The sequence below is a fragment of the Marmota flaviventris genome, chromosome 18, assembly GCF_047511675.1.
Source record: "Marmota flaviventris isolate mMarFla1 chromosome 18, mMarFla1.hap1, whole genome shotgun sequence".
In the NCBI taxonomy this organism is placed as follows: domain Eukaryota; kingdom Metazoa; phylum Chordata; class Mammalia; order Rodentia; family Sciuridae; genus Marmota; species Marmota flaviventris.
Window position 1 is genome coordinate 7058686 of NC_092515.1, and position 17063 is coordinate 7075748.

Genomic DNA, 17063 nt, shown 5'->3' on the forward strand with positions numbered 1-17063 from the left:
GAACGTGACACTGGTCTATTTTCACTCAAAACAAGCATCTGTTCGCTACTGAAATTGTGTGAGTTGTTCCTGTGTTTCTGGTGCTCTGAATCATGCAGACATGTGACAGAGCCTTTGCGGAACCCAAGGGCAGGAGCTTCCATATTTTACTCTAGCACCCTCATAAGTGGGCCTCAGATCTTCCACGCCATTGTGATCTGGGTTTTCATTCCCCAGAGAAGATGGAATTTGAGTGAGCAAAGAGTATCATCATGACTTCAATTCCCATAAACCTGGGGGTGCCAGTCACAGAAGAGAAAAAGACCCCAGGGCTTTCAGGCAGTGCTAGTCCTAGGCTAGAAATGGCCGGCTCCCCACATCTGAGGCTGTCAGCGGCACCAAGCCGGAATCCAGGTCCCCAGGACCAAGGAAGGGAGGACACTGAAGGCCAGAAGCGTGGACCCGGGCTCTGAAAGCCAGAGCCTGCAGATGCACTTCCCTAGGGTGGATGCTGGAATAAAGGTCTAGGTAAAGGTCACGCCCTGTGACGTCATTGAGAAGTAGGCGGGTCTCCCTTTGTTGCGGCCCAATGAGAAGCAGAGTTGAGATTCTGGGCGTGGCCAAAGAAAGCCCTAGGAAGTACTTTTTCGGATTTGGCCCTCCAAAGGAGACGTGACAGGAGTTCCTGGTGGAAACGGGACCTTCCGTGACACATATCCCCTTGGAAAAGCTGTCGACTTCACGCAGCCAAACTGTCCCTCACAAAACCTGAGTTACAGTCGTGGGAAATATTAAGGCAGAAGGACGCGGCACCGGGTTCCTCACAGTCTGAATGGGATCCTGAGCGAATCCTGGGTTTGAGGGCACAAGTCAAGGATCAAGGTCGGAGAGGGGCTAGTTAGTTAGGGTGCCTCGCGTTTAGGGCGCTTTGGGGCTCCGTTTCCTGAGAAGGTGCACCCTGAAAATAAGAGGTCTTAGCCTTGGGCAAGGGTGGACAGGAGGGACAGGAGGGTGGCTGGGAGTCTTGCATACATTCGTGGGGTCCCCAGGGTAAGGGATCTGGAGTGTACTTTGGTCTTGAGGGAGTTTTGAGAACCTGCGGGAGAGTTCATTTGAGCTGGACAAGGACTTTTCAGCTTGAGGTGCAACAGGGTTTGGGGACTTTGTGTATGTGAGGGTTGATACACTTAAGGTTTGGAGTTGAGGATCACGTTAATTTGGGTAGGGGCAGGAGCTGTGGATCCCATGGATTGGGAGCTTGGAGAGTCTGCACGGGTTGGGGATCTTGGGTCCTGATGTGGGGAACGGTTGAGAGTGTTCTGATGTCTGAGGATGCAATGAAGACCCCCAATCTGGGGCTTTGTGGATTGAGGATTAATTTCACACTCAAGTTATTTGATGAAGGACACATGTCTTCTTGGTTTGGAGATTTCCTGAACATCCTCCTTTCCCATGGGGGAGACTGAGGATGTGAGGTCCTGGGGAGCATCTCTAAGACAGGCTTTGATTTCTCTCCATTTAGCACCACCTGCTCTTGACCTGGGTGAGAGGACCCTCCTGGTGTTTCCTCTACTGAGTGCTCTGGCTCAATGGGGCTGTGTTTTGCCCTCCCATTGGCTGCACTGGCCAGCTGCCTGCTTCCTGCGGACTGTTGTGTAATATGTGACCAGGCAGTCTTGACAGCACTAAAGTCCTTGAAAGAGAATTACCTACCTGAACACCTGGATATCAAGAGTCACAAAACAGTGATGGAAAGAGCAGAGCAGATCATAGTGGAATTCAAGGATCTTCCGATGAAGGATGGTTCCTTTTGGGGGGCCATAGGTGAGGGCAAGACAGAGTTGAAGTCCTAGGGATTATATGGACAGGGTCCAGGATTGTAGGTGACAGGGGTTGGGGAGTGAAGGGGCTGAGTCCTGAACTTGGGAATGAAAAGGCTGGGATGCAGATTCCAGACCTCCTGGCAGCTAGCAAATATTATTTTTCTGCCCCTTATCTAGCAATTTTATGTAATAAAACAACTCTTTGAAAGTAAGGGTGCAGTTGGTTCCTTAACTAGTTCTAGGCTTGTTTGGCGGACTCATGACTATTCTATTTTGTACAAAGAAAATCTAAGACAGCAAAGGTGGAACATGGGGTTCTATATCCACTCACAGATAACAGCACACTGGAAAAGGCATCTCAGAGTGTGGTGAAGGAGCTGAAACGCATCACAGACAGTAATGTAAAAGGTTAATGCATTGAAGAGCTGGGAGGGGGGTCCTGAATCTATTACTATCAGTGTTGCCTCTCTACAGGTGTGATGCAGGATTTCCTAGGTTCAAATTCTGGCTCTGCCACTTCCTACTCATGTGGCCCTGAGCAAGGAACTGGGCAGTTTCTTCAGCTCTATACTGGACAGCATCACAGTGCCCTCGTCCCTCAGCTCCTGGGAGGATTAGATGGGTTGATACCTGTGCATTGCTTAGCCCAGTGACTGGCACTGTGTGAAGTACTTGATTTCTGTGCCCCTTCCTGAGAAGGCAAAAAGGGGAATGCCAGCCCTCCAGGTAGCTCGAGCCCCATAGTCCACGGTGCTCTGAGGAAGGAGGATCCCTTGAATCCAGAAGAGTCTGTCCCACCCCAGCAACAACCCAGTAGTGAAATGCCTGCCTAGGTAGACTGTGTCTGATTCTGCACCTGCTGCCTGGGGCAAGGAGAGCACTCAGCACCACCCTGCTTCCTCCCAGGGGACCAATTTGTGAAGCAGCTATACCAGATGTTGGAGAAGGAAAAGGGCAAATTTGCCCAGTATGCTGCTCAGTTCCAGAAGAAAGGTGAGGGAAGATGGGAGCCCTGGCCTGGCCTACTCCATTCCCCTTCCCACTTGAGCCCCTCTCTCCAGCCCCCTGCATCTCCAGGCTTCCTCAGTCCCCTCCTCCTGTTGACCCCTGGTGGGGGCGGGGGGGGACTTCTCAGGCCCTTCCCCTGGGAAGGAACACAAGAACCCACGCCTCAGCTCTTCCCCAGCCCCTCTCCCACCCTTCTTCATTTAAAAGTCTGATTCTTTTCTCCCTCTCTTTTCTTTCTGAGGCAGATTATTGTCCCAACAAATGTGGTGAGTGCAGACAGCAGAAGCTATTCTTCTACCCTCATCATGGCCCATGATACCCACTACTCTCCCTCCCCCTTTTGGATGCACATTCGCAGCATCTGAGAGGTTCCTGGGTCTCCGGCCACCATTCTCTGACTTGGATTAGCAGGTGTATTCCGTTTGGACCCTTTACTAACCTTGGAGGGATGACCTCCTAGGGATTTGGCCCAATAGCCCCCAAGCCCTTCAGTCCTTTGCCTTGCCCTCTCTTTCAGACCTACCTTAGTGGGTGAATACAGCCTTGACCTTGCCCCTCCAGGCGTCATGATGCAGCGTCTATTATGGTGTCCAGATTGTAACTTGGGGGTTTATATTTGCTGGAAGTCCCTGGACTGTGGGCGTGAGTATGGGACCTGACTGGAGGGGTTGGTGGGAGAGGGATGGGGCCAGAGGAGAGACAGTCCAGAGAGCTCAGAATGCAGACAGGAGACAGGGAAGGGCCTGGTCCCAACCAATATGAGACTGTTTGGGGAGGGCAGTGACCCCAGAGGAAGCATCTCACAGTCATTCCCCATCATCAGAGCGCCTGGTGAAGATCCACGAAAAGGAAAACCTGACCTTGAACTGCCTATTCGAGTGGCATCCTCTTTCTGTAGGCCTCACAGACTACCAGTTTTACAGGGTGAGGCCCTTCCAACTCCTTTAACCCTTAAACCCCAAGTCCCTCAGGTGGGTATGAGCCCTTGGCCCCTGGATGCCCTGGCCTGCACCCAATCCTCATGGCCTATTAGGTGAGGTCACTGTTGACTCCCAGGCACCCCAATCCCTGCTCACTGATGCTCTGCACTCCTGTCTCCCTGCACTGAAGTCCTAAGTTCTCCTCAGCCCTCTATTCCCCCAATTCCTGACATTCCCCAGGACCCTGTGATTCCCTTGATCTTGCTTGTAGATTACAGAGGATGGTTCTGAGAAGTTGCTGTATAAGGGAAAGAACCCCATGCTGACCATTCCTTCAGTGAATCCAGATAATTCTGGTTCCTACCGCTGTGAACTGGGTTCGGTGAGCTCTGGCCCAGCCACGATCATTCATTTTCTCGTCACAGGTCAGTCTTGGGTGTTAGAGAAGTGGAGCATTCAGGGCCCAGGGCGTTGCGGGGCAGCTGTGGAGGCTTCCCTTCAGGTTGGGTCGAGGTTTCATGCCATGGAGGTGTGGCTTATTGCCTGGGTTATGGATTCTGTCAGCTGGGGCTAGGTTCCCTAGGGTGTTTCTCTAGACAGTTTGGGTGTTGGGGAGGGCTTGCTTTCACTTCCTGCCAGGACAGCTCATTGCCCTCCTCTGTCAGTTTTGCCCCAAAATTCTACAGAGGAGACATCAACAACAGACTTAGAGACTGGGGGTGAGACAGCCTCAGAATTCCAGTCTGAGACGGCCCCACTCCAGGTTGAGACGGCCCCACTCCAGGCTGAGAAGAGCTCATCAGTCCAGGGTGGGACGGGCACAACAGTCCAAGCTACTATGGGTCCAACAGTCCAGGGTGAGACAGCCTCATTACAAGGTGAGCCAGGCACAACAGTCCAGTCTATGACGGGCCCAACAGTCCAGGGTGAGATGGCCTCATTCCAAGGTGAGTCGGGCACAACATTCGATTCTATGAAGGGCCCAACAGTCCAGGGTGAGACGGCCCCACTCCAAGGTGAGATGGGCACAACAGTCCAAAGTGAGACATCCTCTCCAGTCCAGGGTGAGACTGTCCAGGGCGAGGTGGCCCCATCTGGCCTGGATGAGATGGCCCCACTGCCCAGTGAGACGGGCTCACCAGTCCAGGGTGAGATGACACCGTTTCAGGGGGAAACAGCCCCAGGTGAAGGTGAGACGGCCCCAGGAGAAGGTGAGGCGGCCCCAGGAGAAGGTGAGGAGGCCCCAGGAGAAGGTGAGGCGGCCCCAGGAGAAGGTGAGACGGCCCCAGGTGAAGGTGAGACGGCCCCAGGTGAACATGTGACAGCTCCACCTGGCCAGAATGTGACAGCCTCACTCCAGGATGTGATAGCCCCTGTCCCGGGTGAGACAGCCCAAGGTAAGACAGCCCTGCTTGAGGGTGAGACGGCCCCACTCCTGAGGGACATGGCCCCACTTGAGGAGACCTCAGTACCCCCAAATTCAGCAGGTTTGGAGTCATCATCTGAGACCTCCCAGCCATCACATGCCAAGAGTATGCTGCAGGGCCCTCTCTTTGGGCTACTGATCTGCTCCTCTATAGCCCTGATAGCAGCCCTGGGTGTCAGGTAAATTATCCATAGAGGACAAGTGGGCTTGGGTGAGGGACTAGGTTTCCTACTGCCCAATACAGGAGCTCGTTAGGGAGCCCCTGCAAGTTTTCCTTTGTGGGTGGGGCTTCCATTGGGGGTAAGGCATACCTAGGAAGGTGAGGCTTTGACATTGCCAGAATAAGGACAGATTTGTGTGGGGGCTGAGACTGCCACCTACCTAACTCTGCTCCATTATTGGTATTCTGTAACCTCATTCAGGCGACTTTACTGAAGAACGTGGAAAGCTAAATCAAAGTCCTAAATGCTCAGCGTTGACAACCAATAGAGCTTCTAAGCACCCAAAGAAAAGGGCTTCAGACTTGGGGAAGAATTAAATACGTGTCTTATTGTCTAAGTATCTGACTCACTCCTCTGGACCGATGCATACTTGGGGTTCCCTGAGAGGCGAGAACTAGAGATGGGCTCCTGCCTCAGGGAGGAGGGTGTGGATCCTGGGACCCATGAGTTCTGGTGGAGGGGAACTACGGACTGTAATATAATTCCAGAATCAAGAAATAAGGCAGGGCCTACTCTCAGATCTCCTCCCCCAGGCCTGGTCTCCTCACAGGACGCCCCCTCCCAGCTCTTCCTGCCGGGTTTCCTTTTGCCTTTTCCTGTCCCCCACCCAGTGCCGGGAGCTGGGACATAGGCAAAGCCTTTTCAAAAGCAGAGGCATCGGGACCAAACGGCAGGCCGACAGACCCAGGCCCTCCGGGTGCTGCCGGACCTGCAAAAGGTGAGAGCCAGGGACCTAGGAGTTCCTCTGCCGCCATCTGTCCTCCTGGGCCTGGGATCCAGGGCCCCATTCCTCTCCTAGGTTCCCAACACCCCGTGCCTGCCATTCAGCCTATTTGGGATTTGTGTCTTACCCACCTTCCCTTAGGGCCATGCTATCTGGTGAAAGGAAGGAGGGCGGAAGCCCCCGCTTTGGAAAGCTTCATCTCCCTGTGGGCCTGTGGATCAATTCCCCCCGGAAGCAGCTGGCCAAGCTGGGGCGGCGTTGGCCCAGCGCTGCCTCTGTCAAGTGAGTAGCCATGGAAGTGGGACACCTGCCCCTGCCCCACCTGCCTTCCTTCTGTCCCTGCTTTGGGCCCAGCTCCATGCATTGCTTCTTGCGACAGACCCTGAGAGACCTGGCTTTGGTTTCAGTCCTGAATGGGCAAGGGAGCCTGGGGGATGAGAGCAGGAAGATGGATACTGCCTTATCTGGGCCCATTGTGGGGAGAGGTGGGCTGAGGGCACTGGGATGGACCACACAGGCCCTGGGTTTGATTCACCTTCCTTCCTCATCTCCCTGATCACCTCTTGGAAATGGCTTCCAGGAGTCGCCTTTATTTATTTATTTGAACTCTCTCTCTCTCCTCTGACCTCTTCCCACCACCCATATCGGTCGTCCCTGGGTTTCTGTCTTTTCTGTCCTTCTCTGCTCCTTTCCCTCTCTGGGTCTCTCTCTGGGTCTCTGTCTCTGTATTTGTATTTGTATGCTTCCTTTCTCCCGCTCGGCTGCCATCTCCGTGTTTGCTTGCTTTTCTGGGTGACTCTCCTGCGTCTCTGTTCACGGGTGGCTCCCAGGTCTTCGTCTTCCGACACGGGGAGCCGCAGCAGCGAGCCGCTGCCCCCGCCCCCGCCGCACGTGGAACTGCGGCGAGTGGGCGCGGTGAAAGCGGCGGGGGGAGCTTCGGGGAGCCGCGCCAAGCGCATCTCTCAGCTCTTCCGGGGTTCGGGGACCGGGACCACCGGATCTGGCGGCGCTGGAGGACCCGGGACTCCAGGGGGCGCGCAGCGCTGGGCCAGCGAGAAGAAGCTGCCAGAATTGGCGGCGGGCGTGGCCCCGGAACCCCCTTTGGCGTCCCGCGCCACTGCGCCCCCGGGGGTCCTAAAGATCTTTGGCGCGGGCTTGACGTCGGGTGCCAACTATAAGAGTGTGCTGGCTACGGCGCGCTCCACAGCGCGGGAGCTGGTGGCTGAAGCGCTGGAGCGCTATGGGCTGGCCAGCAGCCCCGGCAGCGGCCCTGGCGAGAGCAGCGGCGTGGACGCCTTCGCGCTGTGCGACGCGCTGGGCCGACCGGCCACGGCCGGCATGGGCAGCGGCGAGTGGCAGGCGGAGCACCTGCGCGTGCTGGGCGACTCGGAGCGCCCACTGCTGGTGCAGGAGCTGTGGCGGGCGCGGCCCGGCTGGGCGCGGCGATTCGAGCTGCGCGGCCGCGAGGAGGCGCGCCGCCTGGAGCAGGAGGCCTTCGGGGCCGCGGACAGCGACGGTGAGCCAGCGCGCGGACCTGAGGGGCTGGACAGGGTTTGGGGCCCCCAGGGCCCACAGAGCCTAAGAGGAGCAGTCCTTAAAGGCCGGATTGGCGCGGGCTGTGGGCGTGGCTCTGGGGTAGCTCTGAGGGCGTAGGCGGGCCAAGCGAGGAGCGAGCTGTGAGGTGATTGGTGGAGGATCCGGCTGGGGCGGGGACTTAGACTGGGAGAAGGCGGGGCTGCAGCATCTGAGCGCTGGGCGGGACCTGCTGGTTTCCCAGGACCTACAGAGTGGTGCTTGAATTCGCATGGGGCTGGCCCGGTTGGTGGCAGTGGTTGGAGGTGTCCCTGAGTGTCTCAGGATGGAGTCAGGGCCTTTAGGAGGCATTCCAGGCTGCCTTGCAGGAGGCTGAATGTGTAGGTGGCCAAAGCAGTGGTAGCTCCCCAGCGGGGTGTCGGTGGGTTCTGGCAGCTCAGCAGCCTGTGGGAAGCGCCAGAGCCTAGCGAATTCCCAGGGATTCAGCCAGTGTTAGGGGAAAATCGAAGTTGGAGAGAACTAGGAGATGAGGAACAGGCCAGGACAATGTCCTGGAGGCTGTGCAGAGCCGTGGGTGGGCCTGCGGGGCCAGGGTGGAGTCTGAGGAACTGAGTAGGCCTGAGCCTGAGGTGTTGGGCCTGGTGAGGCGTGGTGGCACCTGCTTGTGGGTCTGTGTGGCAGGAGACAGCTCTGGGAAGTAGGCTGAGGCGGTTCTTGAGGGTCAGGGCCTATGTGGGCAGAGCCTAGGAGGGAGAGGAACCTGTGCCTCTAGGTGGGGTGAAGACTGGCAGCGGGCCTTGGATCCTTAGCCTTAGGCTCCCTTAACTGCCAAGTGTAGGCGCAGGGGAAAGAAAGAGGATAGAGGAAGAGGTGTTCAGAGAGGCCAAGGACGGTTATATGGATCCTGAAGCAGGAGGCGACCTCAAAGGTGAAATAGCCCATGCCACAGGCAACCTGGCATGCGTGCTGCCATGTGCACCAAGGGACAAGGCACTCAGGGAGTGATAGATGATCTCAGGTCTCTCTCCCCACCCCCCGCAGGCACCGGCGCCCCCTCGTGGCGGCCACAGAAGAATCGCTCCCGTGCAGCTTCTGGTGGGGCCGCACTGGCCAGTCCTGGTCCTGGGTCTGGATCTGGGGTCCCCGCTGGATCTGGGGGCAAGGAACGCTCGGAGAACTTGTCCTTACGGCGCAGTGTGTCAGAGCTGAGCCTGCAGGGTCGGAGAAGGCGGCAGCAGGAACGCAGGCAGCAAGCACTTAGCATGGCCCCAGGGGCAGCTGATACCCAAATAGTACCTGCAGACCCTGGGGATTTTGATCAGTTGACTCAGTGCCTCATCCAGGCCCCCAGCAATCGCCCCTACTTTCTACTGCTCCAGGGCTATCAGGATGCCCAGGTGAGCATCGCCTCCCCAACCACCCAGAGCCCTATGTCCCCCTTGTCATTGGAGAGTGATAAACCTGTAGTTCTCAGAATTCCTCTGGTTGAGGTAGCCTCAGGTCCTCTGGTAGGCAAAAGCACAGCCAGGTTGCAGAGAGTGAGTGTGGAGGAGGCGGAGGGGAGATGGCTGACAAGATTACACTGGAGGCACAAATAGGGCATGGTCCTGTCACTGAAAGTTGAGGGCAAGCTGTGTCTTTTCAAAGGAGAGTCCATTGCAGGAAGGAGACCCCGAGCAGACATCATTTCTTGAGGGAGGACGACAGGAGAGTGCATGTGCTGGGGCAGGGACATCCTTGACTAGTGTCTGGGGACTTAATGTAGAAAAGCCTGTATTTCTTTGGTGGGGGAGTGGATGAACCCATTTGTAAAAGGTGATGGTTTTCACTGGGATGTTTGACCACTATGGATGCAGGCAGGGGGTGCTGGCACTTCTGTGCATTTACACATTTGGGTGACAATGGGAGAACTTGAGAGTATTTTCATCTGTGCATTGTACATATCAGTGGGATTAGTACACATTCATTCATGCACACAGTCTTAGGTTTATTTTAGAAAGGCGACACACTGCTTCCATTTTTACAGAATGGAGACAAGAGCACCTTTTTAAGAAGGGTTCTTTGGAATGCATCTTTTTGGGGAGTGGATGAAATAGGAAGCTCTCTCCTTGAGGCAGGTGTTTGAAAACATGATTACTAGAAGAGCCACTGTATGGAAATCTCTAGCAGGTGTCCCCTGAAGGGAGGGGCATAGTGAGAACCTCTGTTGATGTTGTGGGTGTGTCTTTGGAGTCCTCCTACACATGAATGGGGGCAAATAGAGGAGTCCATTGTTGGAGCAGGTTTCCTTGTCAAGGGATGGGAATAATCGAGAGAATGCACTGTAGAAAGGGGTCACCTAGGAAATGCACCTTCATGAGTCCTAGCTAATGGAAGAACATTGGTTTAAGGGGGTCTTTTAAAAGATCTCATTCCTTTGTGATATTGAGAATGACTATTAGTAGAAGGGGAAACATCTGTAAGGCTCCATCACTGGAGTGGAATAAAGAACAAGTGGGGCCAGGGGTATGGAAATGGAGGAAGGTTGGAGTGGTCCATTCTTTGAGGATGAAGGTAGGGGGTAGTCCATTTTAGTAGGGGTGACGGGTGTCCTTGGAAGCACTCATTCCTTGGCTGGATGTTTTGGTAGAGTCCACTTTAGGTGGGGAAGAATTCATTCAGAATTGTTGGGAAAATGAGAGTCCATTGGTGATTTATCACCTCTGAATCATCTGTTCTTTGAGGGAGTGACAAAGTTGGGGCTTTCTTCTGTAAGTATAGAGTTGTGGGGATGTGCATCATGGTAGCATCTCCCATAGAAAGCTCTTTCAAAAGAAAGTGGAGTGTTAGTCCTCTGGGTCCTGGTCGATCTTGGAAGTGTTCATTTAAAAAGTAGGTGGGATATGGGAGTATTGATGTTGGGATAGAGACTGTTTGGAAGCACCCATTGGGAAGGGAATTGGATTTGTTGTCTTTACTTTTTCTCTAGGACTTTGTGGTGTATGTCATGACAAGGGAGCAACACGTTTTTGGCAGAGGCGGGACCTCCTCATCCCGCTGCGGGTCCCCGGGCCCATACGTGGACACTTTCCTCAATGCCCCTGACATACTGCCGCGCCACTGCACAGTTCGTGCGGGCCCTGAGCCCCCAGCCATGGTGCGCCCTTCCCGTGGAGCTCCGGTTATGCACAACGGGTGTCTTCTGCTGCGGGAGGCCGAGCTGCACCCAGGTGACCTGCTAGGGCTGGGCGAGCACTTCCTGTTCATGTACAAGGACCCCCGCACTGGGGGTTCTGGGCCGGCAAGACCCCCCTGGCTTCCTGCTCGTCCCGGGGCCACACCCCCAGGCCCCGGCTGGGCCTTCTCCTGCCGTTTGTGCGGCCGCGGTCTGCAAGAGCGTGGGGAGGCGCTGGCCGCGTACCTGGACGGCCGGGAGCCGGTCCTGCGTTTCCGACCTCGCGAGGAGGAAGCACTGCTGGGCGAGATCGTGCGGACAGCGGCCTCTGGAGCGGGAGACCTGCCACCGCTGGGGCCTGCCACGCTGCTGGCGCTATGCGTGCAGCACTCGGCCCGAGAGCTGGAGCTGGGCCACCTACCGCGCCTGCTGGGCCGCCTCGCCAGGCTCATCAAGGAGGCCGTCTGGGTGAGCACCCCCAACCGCCATCCAGCCCCACCTGCTGCCCAAGTCTACTCAGTTAGGGACAAGGGTGAGAAGAAAGTATGTTTCCCATGATGCCTCAGGAAGGGCTTGGGCGATGTAGTAAGTGGTCCCACTCACCGAAGTTTTGGATTTATAGAAGAGGTGGTAGTGCCTACCTTTGGAGCTGTGGGATCCTGGAATAAGTCATTCTGGTAAATAGGGCGGGGCCGAGAATTTGAAGAGACCATTATAAGAAGTTCGGTGGGCAACCCACTGGGCTGGGACCTTGCAGCAGTTGCAAGAGAGACCATTATTGGAGGATAGGTTGGTTGGACCTACATATGGGAGCCCCAGAAAGAAATAGGTTCATCCTATTGAACTAGAGGCTTGTTAGAGGGAGGGTTTATGGAGTTCTTTGGGGTTAAGAAGAAACAGAATTTGAGCAGAAGAGGCCCCAAGGGCAACAGACCACTCATTCATCACCACCATCACCTCTTGTTACTTTTTTAAAAACATGTATTTTTTTAATTGTTGATAGAACTTTATTTTTATTTATATATATGTGGGGCTGAGAATGAAACCCAGTGCCTCACACATGCCAGGCAAGTGCTCTGCCACTGAGCCATAATCCCAGCCCCTGCCTCTTGTTATCTTTAAAAAGAGGGACCAGTGAGGAGGATCACGAGTTAGAGGACAACCTGGGCAACTTAGTGAGACCCTGTCTCAAAAAATAAGTAACAAGGGCTGGAGAGGTAACTCCCGTGGCAGAATGCTTACCTAACTGTGAGGCTTAGGGATTAGAGTACATCTGCAAAGTGGGGAGTCTCTGTCCTAAATAGGCTTCTAGAAAAACCAGGACATTAACTCAAGATACCTTCTCTCCTGACCCTCTCCCCTAATTCTGATCTCACTGTTCTGCAGGAAAAAATTAAGGAAATTGGAGACCGTCAGCCAGAGAAGTAAGAGAAATTCCAAGCACAAAGATCCAGAGGGATGCAAGAGTTGGGATTTGCATCTAGTTCTGCATTTATTCCATACATGTCTTAGTGCAAGTTTCTGTTCCTCCTTGGGACTCAACATTTCTGGCTGTGAAATGGGGCATGGGCTTGGTCCTCAACTTAGGCCCAAATCTTGAGGTTTGGACTATTATGGGGGTTGAGCAGGGATCACAGGTTCCTTCCCCTTTCCTCAGCCACCCTGAGGGGATCCCCGAAGTGCCCCTGACTCCAGAGGCTGTATCTGTGGAGCTGCGGCCACTCATGCTGTGGATGGCCAACACCACTGAGCTGCTGAGCTTTGTGCAGGAGAAGGTGCTGGAAATGGAGAAGGAGGCCGACCAGGAGGGTGAGCTCTTACCCAAGCTTAGGCTTTTCCAAGCCCTTTTTCCTGAATCTGGGGCCCTGGGCTCCTGGCTGCCAGCCTGTGGTTCTCCCTCTCACCCTTAGGTCTATCCTCAGACCCACAGCTCTGCAATGACTTGGAATTATGTGATGAGGCCATGGCCCTCCTGGATGAGGTCATCATGTGTACCTTCCAGCAGTCTGTCTACTACCTCACCAAGGTTGGCTTTGTCCCTACTTCCAATTTGACAGCATCATTTTCTGATAAAACTTCATTGTGTTGCTCTGATGTCATTTCCTGGTTGGCTTAAAATTTCCTTCTCCTATGACATCACTTCCCATCTCATTCCAGTTCTTTGTTGCTGTGACATCACTTCCTGCCTTTCTGGCTTCTCTTCCTGTCTGCAATTATTGCCTCTTGACAGTCTGGCTTCATTACCTGGTTATATAACTATTACATCTTCTCAAGCTCCCTTTTTTTTTTTTTTTTTTTTTGGTCTACTGATAAATTATAGACAGATAGATAGATAGATAGATTGGCAGGGAGAGAGAAAGATAGTTCAAGTAGTGTTAGGTCCTGTCATTTAAACCAAAGATCTTTAATCGGGATCTTATTTCCTGTGTTTGTTGATTTCACTTGCTGTAGCTCTGAACTCACTTCCATTTCTAATCTGGAGACCTTTTTCTCTCTGAGTGCTCTTCCTGCAGGGTCTGCCTCCCCCACCTCCTGCCATATCTTTGACCTTAATATTGCTTCTTGGACTTCTCAGGGATTTTGGTTTATGCTGGGTCTGATTCCCTGTCTGTAAAAGGAGAAGGGAGTCTTTTGGGATAGGTAGCAGTTCCTTGAACAGCCGTAACTATGAAGCCCTTTCCTCTGAGGCTTCACTTCCTGCACATTCTTGCAGAGGGTGTTTTATTTCTGTATCTGACCTCATTTCCGGTCCTTGGCCTGGTCTCACTTTCTACCAGTTAATTGCCACCTGACTGCTACTTCCTAACTCTCCATTCTTTTTCTTTCCTTCAGGAATTCTGGATAAAAGAAGGGGGCTTCTTTGTCTACTATTCTTTGTCCTTCTTGAGCTATCTACTGAGAACTACAAGTCCCAAAATGCATGAGAAGTGGTGTTATAATAACCAAGAAACTTCTAGAAAGTCTTTCTTAAGACTTGACTTGTTCCAGGTTTAATAAATGTTAGAAGCCCATCTGTGAAGTAGGGATTTGTTCATAGAGTCCCTTCAGGTGTTGAATGCAGAGTGGGCTACAACTCCTAGAAGCCTTTAGAGCTGCCCATTATCTCCATGCTCTACCAACCTGAAGCTTCCAGGGAATGTGATCCAATCACTTCTTTTTGCCTGTTTCCTCAGACTCTTTATTCAACACTGCCTGCTCTCCTGGATAGCAACCCCTTCACAGCTGGTGCCGATCTGCCTGGGCCTGGTGCAGAGCTGGGGGCCATGCCTCCAGGGTTGAGACCTACACTGGGCGTGTTCCAGGCAGCCTTGGAATTGACCAGCCAGTGTGAGCTGCATCCAGATCTTGTGTCTCAGACTTTCTGCTACTTGTTTTTCTTCTCCAATGCATCCCTTCTCAACTCACTGATGGAACGAGGTGAGAGTTGGGCTGGGAGCCAGGAATGGGGAGGCTCCTATCCCAGACCCATATCAAGCTAGACAACACAGCACAGGCCACATGTCTGGATATTCTGGAGAACAGAGGCACAGACCAAGCTCAAGGACAGGAATGGTCTGGGAAGCAGGCCACAGTCCACCCACATTTACTCCCATAACCTTCCCTCCTAGGTCAAGGCCGACCTTTCTATCAGTGGTCCCGAGCTGTCCAAATCCGAACCAACCTAGATCTTGTCTTGGACTGGCTTCAGGGGGCTGGGCTAGGTGACATTGCCACTGAGTTCTTCCGGAAACTCTCCATTGCTGTGAACCTGCTCTGTGTGCCCCGCACCTCCCTGCTTAAGGTAATCCCTGACCCCTAACCTCTAACTCTTCAACCCCTCTCAGCCACCCTGTATATTCAGCTCACCCTCAGAGCTCCTGGAGACCCCTTTTCATTCCAAGACTCTGCTTAGATAGCTGGCAGCCAGCACCAACAATAACCACATTTGACTGTGTCTGAATCCCAGTGGAACTTTTTAAAAATAGTTTGCAGGGTCCCTCCTCAGCCATGCTGAGTCAGGAAGTTTGGTATGAGACCAGGGAATGTGCTGGTTAAAATATCCACTGAACAAAACCTTAATTCCAGTCACTGTGTTTCACAATTCTAGTTTAATACTGATAGATCTGCATGAAAATGGGTTATTATTAGACAATTCTTCAGATGAGGAAACTGAGAATCATGTAGAACAGGTCACTTGATTTCATGTATTTATTTTTTATCAAACACTGACAGTGCATTTGATAAGCCCCAGGCAGTGTTCCAAGTCACTTTCCAGTTTGTCACATTGCATCTTCATAACAACCCTACACGGTTGTTTGACAGATAAGGAAACTGAGGCATAGTGATTTGTCAGAAGATCAGTAAGTAATCAAGCTGAGATCTTTGAACCCAGGCAATCTGGATAGAGTCTCTGATTTTAATCACACTGATGATTCTAATGCCAGCTAGGTCAAGTGCAAAATTTGCCAAACAGATACAAAAATAGCCACAATGGAAAAATTAACCCCTCTGTACACATTGCCAGCTTTAATGATACAAGTGAAGAGCAGTCTTGTTCCCCACCTTCTTCCTGTATCTTTATTTATTCTGAAACAAATCATATTTTTTAAAGTTTCTGAGAGCAATACCCTTCCCTACCATCACTTCAGTGACAAGTGGTCTTCACAGTGCCCAGGACACATGGCATAGACTCCACTATGCACATCCACTCCACTTATGGAGGCCCTTCCATGTGCCATTTCTCAGCTGCCCCATAATGACCATAGACTTCTCACCTGGTCCTCCCACCAGGCTTCATGGAGCAGCCTACGAACTGACCACTCCACCCTGACACCTGCTCAGCTCCACCATCTGCTTAGCCACTACCAGCTGGGTCCTGGCCGCGGGCCACCACCGGCCTGGGACCCTCCCCCAGCAGAGCAGGATGCTGTGGACACAGGTGAGGAAAACGGGGATACAAACACTGGGGCTTTCAGCTTTGGGGCGTGGGGGTCCCTAGCCCCAGCGCTCTTCTGACCCAGGAGGCTGGTCCCAGTCCCCTTCTCACCAGCACGGGAGTTCAAGGTCCCAGCCCCTCTTTTCTCCCTCTGCAACCCCTCACCCACCTCTCCTCGGAGTCTGTGCCCCTTAACCTTCAGGAGTCCCTAGGACTAAATTCCCAGCCTTCCTCGGGGATGTAGGAACCTGGCCACCCCCCTGCTGGTTGCCCACGCAACCATGGCCTTTGTAGTCTCAACGACAACTCCCATTGTGCTCTGGATCCCAGAGTCGCCTTTAAGCGGACCCTGCTCCTGCAGTTGCTGGGAGTTTTTCTTCGGGCGTAGTTCAGTCTCGGCTCTTCCTGGCACAGTCGCCTCACGCCCATTTTCAGACTCTAACCTATCTTCTTTGGCCTCAAAGGCGACATCTTCGAAAGCTTCTCCTCTCACCCGCCCCTCATCCTGCCCCTGGGGAGCTCACGCCTGCGCCTCACGGGCCCAGTGACAGACGACGCCCTGCACCGTGAACTGCGCAGGCTCCGTCGCCTCCTGTGGGATCTTGAGCAGCAGGAGTTGCCAGCCAATCACCGCCACGGACCTCCCGTAGCCTCGCCTCCCTGAAGACCAATAGCAAAGGAGCGCGCGAACCTTGAAAATTCTTGGGCTTCTACTCACTGGAGACCGCCTGAACGAAGAGCTTTCTGGGAGTTGTAGTTCCCGTCCCCGCGCGGAAAGCTGGGAGTTTGAATTTTGGGGTAGTAACAGGATGAGACGGGGGAGGGGGGGAGAGATGGGTTTGGGATGTTAGTGCCAAGGAGCAATAAATGTATCTGTGACTTTGGCAGTGCCTCTTTTATTAAGATTCGGGGCCTTAGAGATGGTGATTTTTAAGGCCTCAGGGCCCTCGCCTGGAGCGTTGGGCTCCTGCCTAGTCGGAGGAGGTATTTATAGCCGCGGCCTCAGCGTGCCCTCTTTCATGTAATCCAACCCAGGAGCACTGGGGCCTCCCACACACCTCAGAACATGGTCCGAAGTGTGCTCTGCGGGATATCAGGCCCTTGATCCTGCCACTGGGAACCAGCCGTCTCTCCCTCTCACCCCCAAAGTCCAAAGTTGCCTTCTCGTTCTTACCTAGGAATCCGGGTCCCCTTACCTGGCTCTGAACCCGTCTGACTTTTAAGCACACCACCGAACCACACCTCTATCTCGGTTCCTAGCACTTCCTCCCGCAGACCCCCAACCCACTCCTTAGACCAGGGGTCCGGCCCTCTGGCTTGAACTTTCCCCTTCCCTAAACCTGACTCCCGCTGCTGTGTC

The 17063-nt window shown here is 53.6% G+C and overlaps 2 protein-coding genes across 6 annotated transcripts; both read left to right on the plus strand.

Moving 5' to 3' along the window:
• The first annotated feature begins 703 nt into the window (after positions 1-703).
• On the plus strand, positions 704-5660 carry LOC139702814 (izumo sperm-egg fusion protein 1-like). 2 transcript variants are annotated; one of them, XM_071605194.1, is made up of 11 exons: positions 704-861; positions 1502-1803; positions 2136-2210; positions 2709-2795; positions 3056-3076; positions 3372-3452; positions 3634-3734; positions 4002-4155; positions 4396-5127; positions 5215-5335; positions 5579-5660. In XM_071605194.1, the coding sequence occupies exons 2-11, from the start codon at positions 1569-1571 to the stop codon at positions 5589-5591; spliced, it is 1620 nt and encodes a 539-aa protein (XP_071461295.1). In that variant the 5' UTR covers positions 704-861; positions 1502-1568; the 3' UTR covers positions 5592-5660. The 2 variants fall into 2 exon arrangements, with proteins under 2 accessions (XP_071461295.1, XP_071461296.1); XM_071605195.1 differs by having other exon boundaries at positions 5218-5335.
• Rasip1 (Ras interacting protein 1) lies at positions 5611-16587 on the plus strand. 4 transcript variants are annotated; one of them, XM_071605192.1, is made up of 12 exons: positions 5611-6095; positions 6243-6383; positions 6932-7617; positions 8676-9031; positions 10603-11256; positions 12175-12212; positions 12446-12597; positions 12699-12814; positions 13962-14205; positions 14397-14569; positions 15559-15706; positions 16168-16587. In XM_071605192.1, exons 2-12 carry the CDS (start codon positions 6247-6249, stop codon positions 16365-16367), a joined length of 2904 nt encoding a protein of 967 aa, XP_071461293.1. In that variant the 5' UTR covers positions 5611-6095; positions 6243-6246; the 3' UTR covers positions 16368-16587. The 4 variants fall into 4 exon arrangements, with proteins under 4 accessions (XP_071461293.1, XP_071461294.1, XP_071461291.1 ...); XM_071605193.1 differs by having other exon boundaries at positions 12711-12814; XM_071605190.1 differs by lacking the exon at positions 5611-6095 and having other exon boundaries at positions 6297-7617.
• The last annotated feature ends 476 nt before the right edge of the window (positions 16588-17063 follow it).

Bases quoted from the DNA above. Each gene is read 5' to 3' on its own strand.
- LOC139702814 (XM_071605194.1), top strand. From the start codon at position 1,569: ATGGGGCTGTGTTTTGCCCTCCCATTGGCTGCACTGGCCAGCTGCCTG. The intron at 2,211-2,708 runs GTTAATGCATTG...GCTTCCTCCCAG, and splicing joins CACAGACAGTAATGTAAAAG to GGGACCAATTTGTGAAGCAG. The intron at 4,156-4,395 runs GTCAGTCTTGGG...CTCCTCTGTCAG, and splicing joins CATTCATTTTCTCGTCACAG to TTTTGCCCCAAAATTCTACA.
- Rasip1 (XM_071605190.1), top strand. From the start codon at position 6,606: ATGGACCACACAGGCCCTGGGTTTGATTCACCTTCCTTCCTCATCTCC. The intron at 12,213-12,445 runs GTAAGAGAAATT...CCCTTTCCTCAG, and splicing joins GGAGACCGTCAGCCAGAGAA to CCACCCTGAGGGGATCCCCG. The intron at 12,815-13,961 runs GTTGGCTTTGTC...CTGTTTCCTCAG, and splicing joins CTGTCTACTACCTCACCAAG to ACTCTTTATTCAACACTGCC.